This window comes from Hevea brasiliensis, chromosome 14 (assembly GCF_030052815.1).
Source record: "Hevea brasiliensis isolate MT/VB/25A 57/8 chromosome 14, ASM3005281v1, whole genome shotgun sequence".
Classification (NCBI taxonomy): Eukaryota; Viridiplantae; Streptophyta; class Magnoliopsida; order Malpighiales; family Euphorbiaceae; genus Hevea; species Hevea brasiliensis.
Genome location: NC_079506.1, coordinates 74,399,268 through 74,413,190, shown reverse-complemented (window position 1 = coordinate 74,413,190; position 13,923 = coordinate 74,399,268). Strand labels below are relative to the sequence as shown.

Here is a 13,923-nt window from a genome sequence, read left to right as displayed (position 1 = left end):
CATGACAGAATTCATGATGTTCAGAACCTTTTCATATCAACCCTCTCCATCTCCGTCTGGCAGAAGGGTTAGTTGTGCTTGCTGTTGACGATTTGTTATTGCGTCCTAATTAATGGTGATGATTTGTATTATTGAAAAAAAAATTTTAAATTACCAATGAACTTTTACACTGTTGAGTTTTATCAAATTAAATTTATTTTAGAATAAAATTTTTAAATAAATGTAAGATTTTTGGGGTTAAAACTTCAATCTTTTACTTTATTTAGATTGCCTATCTCCAATTGTGAAGCCTCGAATTTTAACAGAGATTAATCATATTAAAAAAATCTCTAAAATTTTTCTTTTATCCATAGATTAGTACCATATTTGAATATTTTAAAAGAAATGAAAGAAAATAAGAGAGAAAAAAATCATTATTATTCTCTTTTTTTTATTTTTCTTTCTTATGTTTGGATAAATAAAAAAGGAATGAAAAGAAAATAAACTTATTTTTTCTTATTTGGGAAAAGAAAGAGTAGAAGGAAAATAATTTAAATTATTATTTTATTTTTTTTATAAATTATATGTAAAAAAGGATAATAAAATCAGAGGGATAATTATATAATTTGACAAATTAAAAGGTTACTTTTCCATTTAATTTCTTATTTTCTCTAAATTGATTTTTAAAAGAAAATATAACTTATTTTTTTTTTATTTAAAAAAAAAATATCTAATCAATTTTATTTTCTCATGATTATTTTCTTTCCTGTTTCCTTCCCATCTATCCAAACAAGCTGTAAGATGATTTTATATCTTTCTTTATTTAAAAAAAAAAAAATGGTTTGAGTTAAACATATTGTTCAAGGAAGCTGTTAGGTCCCCCATTTGAGTATTTAAAAAAAAAATGTTTATCTTATATGTGGTTAAATCAAAGGGTTGTTGGGATATTTCCTATCTCATGTTGGACCCACCTTCAACTTCTTCTGGTAGGTATTAGGTACTGTTACTTTGTCTTAATTTTCTTCCATCAGTTAAAGGCGTTGGAGTCATTGGAGCTCCTACTTTTCTGCTGTTTCTTTTTAGTCTTGAAAGCCTACTTTTTGGGTGGTTCAATTGGTGTTTGCCACTTCAGTTTCTTTCAGGTCTCCTCTCTCTTTTCATTTCCCTTCTCTTCAGGTCATTACTTTTTAGCATACTTCATTTTTATTTTTGTGGTCCAGGTTTTGAAGTTCTTGATAATTAATCTAACAGGTATGGATTATGAACTGGGTTTTTACTTTCCTTTGTGGAGACTATGGATCTACTAGTATATCAAAGAATTGAATGCCAGCAATTATTTTCTTCACCTAATTCATCAGCGAATGAATGCCAATTTTGTTTATCTTGGTATTTATTTTTTCTTTTGGAATATTCTGGAATGACTTATCAGTACTTAAAGCTCTTCTGAGGGCATACAATGTGATTTAAGGTAAGTTGCACACAGCCCTTTTTTTTTTTTTTTTGCTTTTCAAGTACTCTCTGTGGATTTGTCATAGTTTAGAAAGTCTCTATTCCCATAAATTTAAGGAGATTTTTCTTTAATTTGTAAGTTTCTTTTACATACCTTTGTTTAGACTCGATTTATCAGTTAATCTTTTGTTGATTATAATCTAATGGTTTTGGCCAAACTTTTAGACAAATTTTTATCCGTTTTGATTAATATTTTAAGTAATCTTCGCGCTCTGGGTAACTATTTTTTGTCAGGTAAATTGATAATTTCCCCAACTTTAGCGCAGCTTTTGAAGAAATGTTTTAATTCTTTGTAGGGATGTTCAGGGAAATTGCAGTGGTTTTGTTGATTGGGTTCCTGGCATGGGCATATCAGGCTGCCTACCCTCCGCCTCCCAAGCTTTGTGGCAGCCTAGGTGGGCCTCCCATCACGGCACCTAGAATAAAGCTGAGAGACGGAAGGCATTTGGCCTATAAGGAGCATGGTGTATCAAGAGAAACTGCAAAATACAAGATCATTTTTGTTCATGGCTTTTCCTCCTCCAAAGATGCTATTGGGGGTTTAACAAAAGTCCCTCTGGTGCTTCACCTTCTATTTTAAATTTATATTAGTAATAATTCTAAAAGTTTCATTAATCTAGAGGTTTTTTATTTTTAGTTTTCTGGAGAAATTAGTCATCTTCTTTCCTTTATATTTTTCATTTTCAGGAAGTAAGGGAGGAGCTAGGTGTATATTTTGTGTCTTTTGACCGGCCAGGTTATGGAGAAAGTGATCCAGATTCAAAGCGAACTCCAAAGAGTTTGGCTTCTGATATAGAGGAGCTTGCTGATCATTTACGACTGGGATCAAACTTTTATGTAATTGGGTTTTCCATGGGAGGCCAGGTGGTTTGGGGCTGCCTCAAGTACATCCCTCATAGGTATGATTTTTCCTCCCACTTGCCATTGTGATCAAATTTCCACCTCATAAATCTCTCTCTCTCCTGTTTGGAATTTGGGATAGACAATGAACGAAATAGAATAGTTTCTGGAATGTATTTGAGAAAAATTAAGTATAGTGTGCTATGAAATTGAACTACCATTATTCTTTTTTGTTATTTAGTGTTAGGAATATGTTTAGATTCTGTTTTTTTATATGAAACTTGTTTGAACTTCATAAATAATGACAAAAAAAAAAAGGAAGAGTTTATATGATTTGTAGTTTTACTTAAATTTTTCTCATTTCTTTAAGCATGAAAAATCCAGGAATCTAGTTCTTTTCTGATAGTTGTATCGGAAAATGTTGATTTTTTTGCGCTATCTCATCTGTTTTAGTTTTGAAGTTATTAGTTGTGTATCTGTTTAAATTGGGTGTTTTGGGTGCTTACAGGCTATCAGGGGCAACACTGATTGCTCCGGTTGTCAACTATTGGTGGCCTAGCTTTCCTGCCAACTTGTCTAGAGAGGCGTACTACCTACAGCTGCAACAAGACCAATGGACACTACGTGTTGCTCACTATACTCCATGGCTAACCTACTGGTGGAACACGCAGAAATGGTTCCCTGCATCAGCTGTTGCTGCCAGAAGGCCTGAGGTTTTCTCTCGACAAGATCTGGAACTTCTTTCCACAGTTGCTGGGAGTCAAACACCCAAGGTACTTCATTCTCTATGTACCATTACAAGCCATTGTTGACTTGTTGCACTTTCTCATAATATTTAGACCCTATTCAGCAACTGTTTTTAAAGTACTGTTTAGTGTTTTGACCCTAAAGGTTGAAGAGCGTTTTCACTAGAGTCGACAAGATAATGTTAATATTTTTACATTTAACAGTTGACTCAACAACTATCAAGTATTTTTGCTTTAAATCATTATATAAATAACTAATATTTAACAGCTGGCAGCTATTAAAATAACTAAATAATTAATATTGCCGAATATGGCATTGGCCGTGATATATTGCCATTTCTCATATATTTTTTTTTTTTTTGGAAAAGGCAACCCAACAAGGGGAATTTGAATCCCTACATCGTGACTTGATGGTTGGATTTGGGAAATGGGAATTTGATCCTATGGATATTGAAAATCCTTTTCCTAACAATGAAGGCTCGGTCCATCTATGGCATGGAGATGAAGACAGGATGGTGCCAATAACATTGCAGCGTTATGTTGCCCAAAAACTTCCATGGATTCACTACCATGAGTTGCCTGGTGCTGGACACTTGTTCCCCTATGTTCCTCGGGTGAGTGAAGCTATTTTGAAGGCTCTTTTGCTCAGTGAAAAGTAGCCTTGTGTTAGGGTTTGAGAACTCTAACAGAAAAGAATAGAAGAGTAGAGAGAAAAGAGAGAGAGAGAGAGAAGAGAATAGAGAGTAGTTATTGTATTTCTTGTAAATTTTGGAATGAATACAAGAAAGATATAGCTGAGTTATTTATACAACAACTATCTCATAACTACCTCAGCTGTCTCATCTTGCGAACTGTAGAACAGCTCGCTTGCCAACTACAGAACAGCTGGCTCCCTAACAACTCATCCACATTTCCCTCCAATTTCTTACTTACCCAACTTCTAGAATATCTAATCATATTCTCTTATATTTCTTTCTATAGTATGTAACACCTTGTTCTTGATTCTAATATTTTTCTATCTTTATACATATTGCACAAGATATTTTATCTGCAACCGTGGCAAAGATATCATATGAATGTTCTGTGTTCCATTGAGAACTGTGGCTTCTAGCAGAGTTTCACAAGTTTCTTATTGAAGTTCACCTCTGGATTTCTGCATTACCTTAGAATTTAACCTGCATAGCTAAAGAAACTGAGAAACTAAGGAAATAACATTCATTAGCACAAAATGTAGTGGATGTTTAAGTGTTAATAAGCGAAACACCTCTGGTTTTACCGGAGATTCACACTATTGGAAAATGACCTCATTTATATCTATTGTTTCCCGTTTAGTTTATGTTATTTGCCTTTTCAGTTTAGGAGGCTTCCTCTGGTCCTATGTATTTCATTTTTTATTGTAACATCAAACACTAACAACTAATGACCTCATTTATATCTATTGTTCCCGTTTAGTTTATGTTATTTGCCTAAATTAAAAAATTACCAATTAAAATTTGAATTTTTGAGGACTGCACAATTATATTCTGCAGTCAGTTTCCACGTTAATGAGATAATCGAAGTGCCACATTACCCATGCAACTAAAATTAATATTTATTTAGAGAAAAAAAAAGTTTAAACTTTCAAAAAAAAAAAACTTGGAATTCCACCCTAAACTTAAAAAAAAAAATTGCTAATTAAACTCTATACTAGTGACTAATGTGGCATATAAATAAATAATAATGATGGTATGGCTGATGTGGTGGGTTGACGTAGCATTTTTGTTATTTCACTTAGGGTTATGCATAATTCTCGAAGGTTTTGAATCGAACTGAAGAACTTTATTGAACTAAAAGGAACTTACTAAATCGAAGTTATTTAATATTTTGGTTCAATCCTGGTTCTTTACTAAGAATTAAATCAGAACTATATTAAAACCGTATTAAATCTAGAATCAAATTTTTATATATGTTTTTTTGTATTTTTTAGAGATATTATATGTTTTCAATATATATATGTGTGTGAGAGAACTAAATATAACATAATATTATATTTCATTTCTCTATAATTTTTTTAAATAATTTTAGTTATAAATATATTAAATTACCTTATAATTCTTAATTATAAATATACTGTTATATTATATACATTAATTCGTAAATATATTTTTATATTATAGTTAAATATTAAATAATTAAAAAATAGTTAAAATGCATATTATAATATGCTTATACTATAATCACCAAATAATATGTTTATACTATTATATTATATAACATATTTAATTCTAAATTATATACGCACTTTATAATTAAAAATTATATAATTTAGAAATAATTAAAAAATATATTATACGATATATTTTGTATTAATAATTCAATTCAAAATGTAAATGCTAATTTAAATATGAATTTTTAAGGAAATAATTACATAAAATTATTTTAAGAACCAAATTGGAACCTTGTCAAATTAAGCCGAAACTGAAAAATAAATAACTGCAAATAATGAAAAACTTAACGAGAATCATACTGAAATTTTAGTTCAGCTTCAATTTATAAGCAAATCTCGAACTGAACTGGAACTAAACACCCCTTTCACTAATGAGAACTGATGATAGGTATAATTATATGATTCTCAAAAGTCTAAAATTTAATTAGTAATTTTTTTAGTTTAGTATAGAATTATAAATTTTTTTAAAGTTTAAGTTCTTTTATTTTTTTTTTATTTTCCTTTTAATATATGTTATTTTGCCATTCAGTTTAAGCGCTTCCTTTTTTGTTGTAACTAAGAGTTAGAAGGAGTAGTTAGTTATAGAAGAAATAAATATGACTTAGTTTAAAATTATAATTTATAAAAAAATATTTGTATAAAGAATTTTATCTATCTAGGAACTCCTTTTGTAAATAATAAAGCTATGTATTTAATTAATTTTATTAAAAACTAAAGATATTTAAGTTTAAGGTGGAGTTATATTTATGTTTCATGTCCATGTAGTGTGCAAGCTGCAATTCCAATTAAAAATATTCTTTAATGAAATAAAGTTTAAATTTAAATAAAAATTAACATAACCAATTAAATTAAATTTTTTAAATAATAATAATAAATTAGTCACATATTTTTTTATTTAGAAAACATTAGTTTTTATTTTCGTTAGTTATTTTATATTAAATTTTATTTTGAATTAAAATTAAATACAAGTAAGATTAATAATTTTAAATTTATATAAACTCTAATATATTTAATTTATTCAACATTCTTTACGAATTTAACATTTTGAAAGTTTTGTTTGTGGGACGTGACTTTCATAGCCGGACTAAGTTAATTATCACCTTTTTTTTTTTTTTCACGCTTTCATATTAAATTTTATGGTGGGTCTTTTGGTCAATCCATTTTAACATAGTTTTCATTTTTCAAGTGATTTGCTTTCCATTGGAAGCATCAAAACTTTCAGGGGTACAATTCAACTTGGCAAAATGTTTAATTTAGTCCTCAAAAGTTTAATTTAATTCATTTTTAACCTTTTATCTAAATCAGTTTAAAAATTTCAATTTAAAGCTAAAAAAATTAAAATTTATAATCTAAATTTCTTGATTTAAATAAAAAAAATTAAGAAATCAATTTCTTATTTTTTTTTTGCTAAATTCAACTTAAATTAAAAATTTTAGGTTTAATTAAATAAAAAAATTAAAAATAAACTAAATTAAACTTCTTTCAGTAAATTCAATAGCTCAATTGAGGTTTAGCCAATTCAATTTCTACCGGCTTCAAGCATACAAAGCTTCAATAACAATTCAATCAATTCCAACTGCAACAATAATTTCAACAGCAACATTTGCACGTTAGAAAGTAGTGCAAGCATCAACATCATTATTAAAGAAATATATTCAGTCTCTTCAATTTTATTTTTTCACATGGCGACAGTTACTTCATTATTTCAACATTGCCAAGCTAATCATCCCTTGAAGTGTTGAGTGAAATCTCACATCATTTAAATATCTGATATTTTATCAAAATTTTTCTTTAACTCACGAGCTAATTTTTTGAGTTAAACTCAAAGGCCAAATGTGACAGCAGTGCCTTTTGATTGCGGAAGAGGGTACAAGGTGTATGAAATAAAATCTCACATCACTTAGAATATCTAACATTCACCATACTTAGGTACCCTTTAAGACTTCTAATTAACGAATTAGTATTTGAGTTGGACTCAAAGGTCTAATGTGAGCGGATATTTTGAAAATTATATTCTTTTATTGGAAGTCATTTTCATATGCATGATGTATGTTTTATTTCCTATTTAATATGGGAAAATGACAAAAAAAAAAAAACTTAACTTTCAAAAAATTTTCAATACCACCCTAAATTGAAAAATTACTAATTAAAATTTAAACTTTGGAGGATTGCACAATTATACCCTACAGTCAGTTTCACTGTTATCATGACAAGGAAAATGTCACGTCAATCATGTAACGAAAAATTAATATTTATTTATAAAAAAAATAATAAAAAAGGCTTGAATTAAGAAAAAAAAAAAAAGGAATTCCACCTGAAACTAAGAAAATTCCTAATTAAACTCGATACTCATAATTGACGTGGTGCATAAATAAATATTAGTATTGGTATGGCTGAAATGCAGGGCTAGCATAGCATTTTCATCATTATTATTATTTTTTTTACCACACAAATCAAACATTAAAAAGCCCTATGGCCATCTGAAGATAATACAGCCACTAGTTCCCTTAGAGGATCTACTGTCCAGCTAGTTCTGAGAGGGAACCTTTAGGATACAATTTAGCAACGCAATCTGCAACCTGATTTACAGTCCTTTTAACCAAGGACAAAGAAATCTGGGGCAAGGAGGATAAAGCAGCCTTAATAGCTTGTACAGAAGCTTGAATATCCCATCTTTGACATTCATGGGACTTAACTATCGAAGAATAAAGGATTTCTGAATCAGTCTCAACAATTACTGGGGGAGTTCCCATAGCTAATGCCACATGTAAGGTTTCAAACAAAGCTTTTGCTTCACCTGCTAAAGGGGAGGCCGAAGTAATTTTCTTTATAACTCCATGAACCATCTGATTTTGGTTATTTCTAACCATCACTGCAACAGAGGCGAAAGAAAAATTCTCATTCAATGCTACATCACAGTTTAGCTTAAGAGCACCTGGAGGTGGATGTTGCCAAAGTACCACTCTTTGAGGAGGGTTACGTCCATTTCTTTGTTCTAACGAAAAAGCCTACACTTGGCTAAATTCATATGTATCTGCCATCACCTTGCGCACCACTAAAAGAGGATCAGGAATGGTTTGCTCAAATATAGCACTCTTTCAAGCCTTCCAAATATACCAGCAGATGGTAGCTATAAGGTCCAACAATTCCTTATTAGATTTAAATTTCGCTGAAATAGCATACCACCAAGTAGGAAAAGATGCAAAACCCCTTGGATTGAGTTTGTATGAGCAAGGGAGAGAGAACCAGGCAGCACGGGCATGATTGCATCAAAATAGTGCATGTTTAACAGTTTCCTCTTATAAATAACAAAGCGGACAGATAGAAGACAAGGGAATGCCTCGCTTTAAGAGATTTTCACGTACCGATAAAGCATTGCACCTAGCTTTCCAAATGAAAATTTTAACTTTGGTTGCACTGATAATTTCCAAATGCTCTGTCAACTCCCTTTCGACATTTGATAGGATGTTAGTAGTATACCCTAGAGCATATCATTTAGTATGTATCTTGTACATATTTTTATTAATAAAAGGCAATTCCATTTTTCCGTTTACATAATATATTTATGTGTAATAGAAAAGGTCCATTGATATTTTGTTAGAAATATTATTCTTAAGTTGTTAAGAATATGAGTGACAATATTTCTAGCACAAAGTATCATAAATAGGTTCACAATCGATGATACTTCACAATAAGGACATGACTTATCCAGAAAGATTGTATTCATGTTTGTTCCCAAATTATTTATATGAGATATAAATAAGATGGAATGGTGAGTCTCATGCCATATAACAAACATGATAGGCACTTATAAATGATAAGTAGGCCGAACCAGTGACACTTATGACAAGCACATGGAGTTTGCTCTTGTCAATGTTTTGTCATAAATCATATCAGTGCATATAATCTTTAGACCTGAGATAGCACAGTTATCTTGTATATAGGTAGTTTGAGTTTGATCTCGCTTTCATACTTATCGTGTATGGGTATATGGGCATCTGTTGGCTCCTACTAGTTATATATGGAGGTAGGTGTTGATCAAGATGGAATCTGTTCCTCTAAGTAAATAGAGTTAAAATCCTATGTTCATTTAATTGTTCTTGATGTTTTAAGTTTCTAGCCAGGACAGATAGATTTATTCAGAAAAGAGTTTCTGATGAGAAAATCTTTTTAATCAAGAATTGGAATTAAAAGAGAACATAATATTCATAGCAAATGGAGTTTGACATAAACCATGACTCCGGCTTGAGTTGGGATTTTGTAATAGAGAGATTCTAGTGCATGGTAACATATGATTATAGCTTCATTTAAGGTAAACCTTATTACTAATTGGGTGGCCATGGCATGCTATGCTAGGTGTTAACCATGGTCTATGAGGTTCATAAAATGATTTAGAGAAATCATTTATGGTAAGAAAGAGTTCTGATGATATTAAGAGTTGATATCATGTCTCATTGCCAATTAGTGATGAGCCTAGTAAGTCACACACATACACAAGTTATCACCTATTTAAATATGATTTAATTAATTAATTAAAGAGTTTAATTAATTAATTAAATAGGTTTGGTTTGCAATTAAATTGCAAAGTCCCTAGCATGACTTGAAACCAAATCTAGATTATTGGATGCGTAGTATAAATTAAATTTATATTTAAAGTGTTTAAATATGAATTTAATTAATGAGAAATTAATTAATAGAGATTAATTAATTAATTTATATTTGATATAAATTAATTAGAAGAAGAAAAATAATTATTTTGGGTTAGGAACTCAAAATTAAGACACAGGTGCATTTTAGTCATTTCACAGTGTGACACGTGGCACCATGAGATGGTGACACATGGGATTACACATAAGCTTGCCAAATATTTTTTAATCATGTAAGATGATTAAAATCAAGATTAAATATAGGTTTGACACTTGGCACAATGTGATTGGGTCACTTAAACCTAGAGCTAATCAAAGGGTGACATGTGGCAAGGGTTTAATGTGTTAACCTAACTATTTAAGTGTTGTTATGAAAAGAAAAATAACCAGCAGCCACTCCTCTCCTTTGTCACGCCATTTTGAGGCTCTTCATCTATTCTTCTTCATCTCTCATCAATTCAAAGAGATTAGCCATCAATCTCTTGAATTAAGAACGCTAGAAATTGTTTCTAGTGTCCTGTTTACATCTCTAATCTCTTAAAAGGCAGAACTTGAATTTCTAATTAACAGAAAAAGCTTTAGAAGCTGTTCAAGGGCTGCCATAGGTGTTCTTGGTGTGGACAAGCTAGAGGGGCAACATCTGGTGTCCTGAAGACGAATCTCAAAAGCGCAGACACGCTGCAGTGCATCAAGAGGTTAGTGTAATCGTTCTTGATTTAATCTAGGGTTCTAAAATTAATCTGATTAATTTTAAAATCTTAAATGGCAAATACAGATCCAAAAACATATTAAAAGAGTTTTAATATGTTGTTTATCATTGAAATCAAATAGATAAAAATAAATCTTGCATGATGCATGTGACCCTAGGTGAAAATTTTTGAATTCAATGGTATAAACTTGTGTTTTTCACGCTTTCGCTCCTTCAATTGGTATCAGAGCCACTATATTTGCCATTTAGATTGATGTTTATATGATTTAATTGTGTGTTTGATCATGAGATCAAAAGTTCATTGCTGGTTGCAAAGCCAAGGTGGCGGCACAAATGATGAACACCATGGTGCCCATGGTTGATGCACCACAATGGTGTGCAAAGGTAAATGGATGGTGAATGTGCAATTGTTGTATGATCTAAGATCCATTTTATGTCTAATTAAATTGTTTAATTAGAATTTTTATCACACAATTAAATTATGATTCAAATTAGAATTTTAAAAATTGTTTGAATGTGATTCAAATCTGAATTTTAAAAGTTGTTTGAATGTCATTTAAATCTGAATTTTTAAAGTTGTTTGAATCATATTTAAATATGATTTTTTAAAATTGATTGAATAAAATTCAGATCTGATTTTTTAAAAAATATTTGAATGTGATTCAAATTTGATTTTTTTTAAAAATGTTTGAATGTGATTCAAATCTGAATTTTTAAAGTTGTTTGAATGTGATTCAAATCTAAATTTTTAAATTTGTTTGAATGAGATTCAAATCTGAATTTTTAAATTTATTTGAATCATATTCAAATCTGGATTTTTAAGTTGAATATGAGATATTCAATTTAATTTAAGTATGTATGTTTTATTTAATTATTAATAGTGATATGCATAATGGATGATCATGGACTACAAAAGACCAATGTGATTGGATTTATTTCTTTTATGTTTTTTTGGGATTGTAAATTAATTAATTTATTTTAAATTATTTTGGGCATGTACTATTAAGTTTGTAATAATTTTTAGGTTGTAATTTCATTTATTTAAGTTCTTATAAATTCGCCTTGGTATGCCAAGGATTACTATGTAATATTGGATTGCAAGAAGTTCAAGGAGGTCAAGAGCATTGGTGGGACCAGTGGGAGGAATTCAAGATCAAGTGTTGATTATGTACTCTTTCAGCAACTCTTGTAAAATGAATGAATGAAATGCACCTAGGAATGCCCTGATTCAATTCTTGGTGGCTCAGAATTGAATCTCTTAGAAAGTCCATGATCATACCATATTTATTGCTTATCCATGAATGCATGAGATGTATGGGAATGTATGCTATTATATGATATATGCATGCTAATTGGATAATGTGCAAAGTGAGACCTTAATAGTAATTAGAATGACCATAAAATCTTCCAAACAAATGATTAAGTTGGAAATGCTATAATTAAAGTAATTATAACATGGGCCCTCCATTAGGGTAATTATTTTAAGAAATTTTAAATAGTTGCATAAGATGCAATTAATTTAAGAGATTTTCTTAAGAATAATTGTTAAGCATGAGATGTTGTAAATATGTAAATGGTTTAGTGGCCAATATTGGATGTACCTGAGGACATTAAAATTATTTGCATAATTACTGGCTCAATGGGATCAACTTAACTAATGCAAGATAAGTCAATAATGGATGTACCTGATATTTTGAGCATTAAGGGCTAGGTAAAGGATTGAACCTCACATAAGATGTGATGGGCAAGGAGTTGCTCACTTATAGTTTATTGTAATTCCAATAATGGATGTACCTGAGGATGATCAATAGAATTATAAGAATTCAATCACCCACTAGAAATCCATCCAACTAGGATTTCCGTTTTCTACTTTGGAAGTGTAGGATTCGCTAAGTTAGTGGGAGGACCAATTTGATTAAAAGACCATAATCATTTTTGGTTAATTACATGATACATTTACTAATTAATCTGGTTATTTCTCTAATTAATTTTCTGATAATAATGAGCACAGAACAACCACCACCATCCAATATCCTTGCAAGCATACTTGATCGCAATAGGTTGACAGGACCTAATCTCTCTGATTGGCTAAAAAAAATTTTGAAACTTGTCTTGAACCTTGAACATATAGGATATGTTCTAGATTCAAATATCTAGAACATATAGGATATGTTCTAGATTCATATGTTCCTGGTCCCTTACCTCCAGAGGCCACACAAGAGGAACATGAAACTTTGGATAAGTGGAAGGAGCATGATATGAGAGCTAAGTGTTACATGCTTACTTCCATGAGTAATGAGTTACAGAAGCAGCATGAAAATATACAGAGTGCGAGTGAGATCCTCCTTCACCTACAAGAGTTGTATGGTGAGCACAACAGGAATGCTAGGTATGAGATATCTAGACAGCTATTCCGTATGAGGATGTCTGAGGGACAAAATGTTGGGGATCATGTCCACAAGATGATTCGGCTGATTGAGCAGTTGGAACATCTTGACTTCAACATGGATTTCCAACTACAGACGGATTTGATCCTTCAGTCCCTTCCTGAGTCTTTTGGGAATTTTGTGACAAATTTCCATATGACTAAACAGGAATACACCTTTGCTGGTTTACTCAACATGCTGGTTATTGCCCAAAAGAATATGCCGGGCAATAAAGGAAAAGAGGTAGCTTTGATTGCGTATTCTTCTGCTGGAAAGTCCAATAAGAAGAAGGGCAATAAGAAAAAGAAACCTCAGATTCCTGGTCCTTCCAAGAAAATAGCTAAACATAAAGGAAGACCAAAGCTGACAAAGGCAAAGGAAAGTGTTTCCACTGCCAACAGGAAAGTGTTTCCATTGCCGGTAAGAAAGTGTTTCCACTGGCCAGAGTATAGCAATCTAAATGAATGCAATGCCATGGTGAAAACCAACTCAAGTTCAAAATATATTTGGCACTTAAGGTTATGTCATGTTGCAGAAGATAGGATTGCAAAACTTGAGAAAATGGGGATTCTATCCTCATTGGGCTATGAGCCTCCTCCAACTTATGAATCTTGCCTTCAGGGCAAAATGACTAGATCACCCTTTGTTGGACAAGGGCTAAGAGCTGAAAATATTTTGGAGCTAATACATAGTGATGTATGTGGTCCATTTAAAGAAATGGCTAGAGGGGGCTTTCATTATTTTATTACCTTTACTGATGATAAATCAAGATTTGGCTATTTGTATTTGATGAAATACAAACATGAATCCTTTGAAAAAGTTTAAAGAATTTAAATCTGAAGTAGAAAATCAAACAGGAAAG

The 13,923-nt window shown here is 31.0% G+C and overlaps 1 protein-coding gene across 1 annotated transcript; it reads left to right on the top strand.

The window, feature by feature from the left end:
* Positions 1-1,145: 1,145 nt before the first annotated feature.
* On the top strand, positions 1,146-4,172 carry LOC110634586 (uncharacterized). Its single transcript, XM_058133226.1, has 5 exons — positions 1,146-1,447; positions 1,785-2,047; positions 2,176-2,387; positions 2,837-3,101; positions 3,443-4,172. Exons 2-5 carry the CDS (start codon positions 1,787-1,789, stop codon positions 3,731-3,733), a joined length of 1,029 nt encoding a protein of 342 aa, XP_057989209.1. The 5' UTR covers positions 1,146-1,447; positions 1,785-1,786; the 3' UTR covers positions 3,734-4,172.
* Positions 4,173-13,923: the final 9,751 nt, after the last annotated feature.

What these genes read in the sequence shown, in the direction of transcription:
- LOC110634586 (XM_058133226.1), top strand. Translation starts at nt 1,787, where the DNA reads ATGTTCAGGGAAATTGCAGTGGTTTTGTTGATTGGGTTCCTGGCATGG. An exon ending in CTCAAGTACATCCCTCATAG is followed by an intron (nt 2,388 to 2,836) that starts GTATGATTTTTC and finishes GGGTGCTTACAG; the next exon opens with GCTATCAGGGGCAACACTGA. An exon ending in CTGGGAGTCAAACACCCAAG is followed by an intron (nt 3,102 to 3,442) that starts GTACTTCATTCT and finishes TTTTTGGAAAAG; the next exon opens with GCAACCCAACAAGGGGAATT.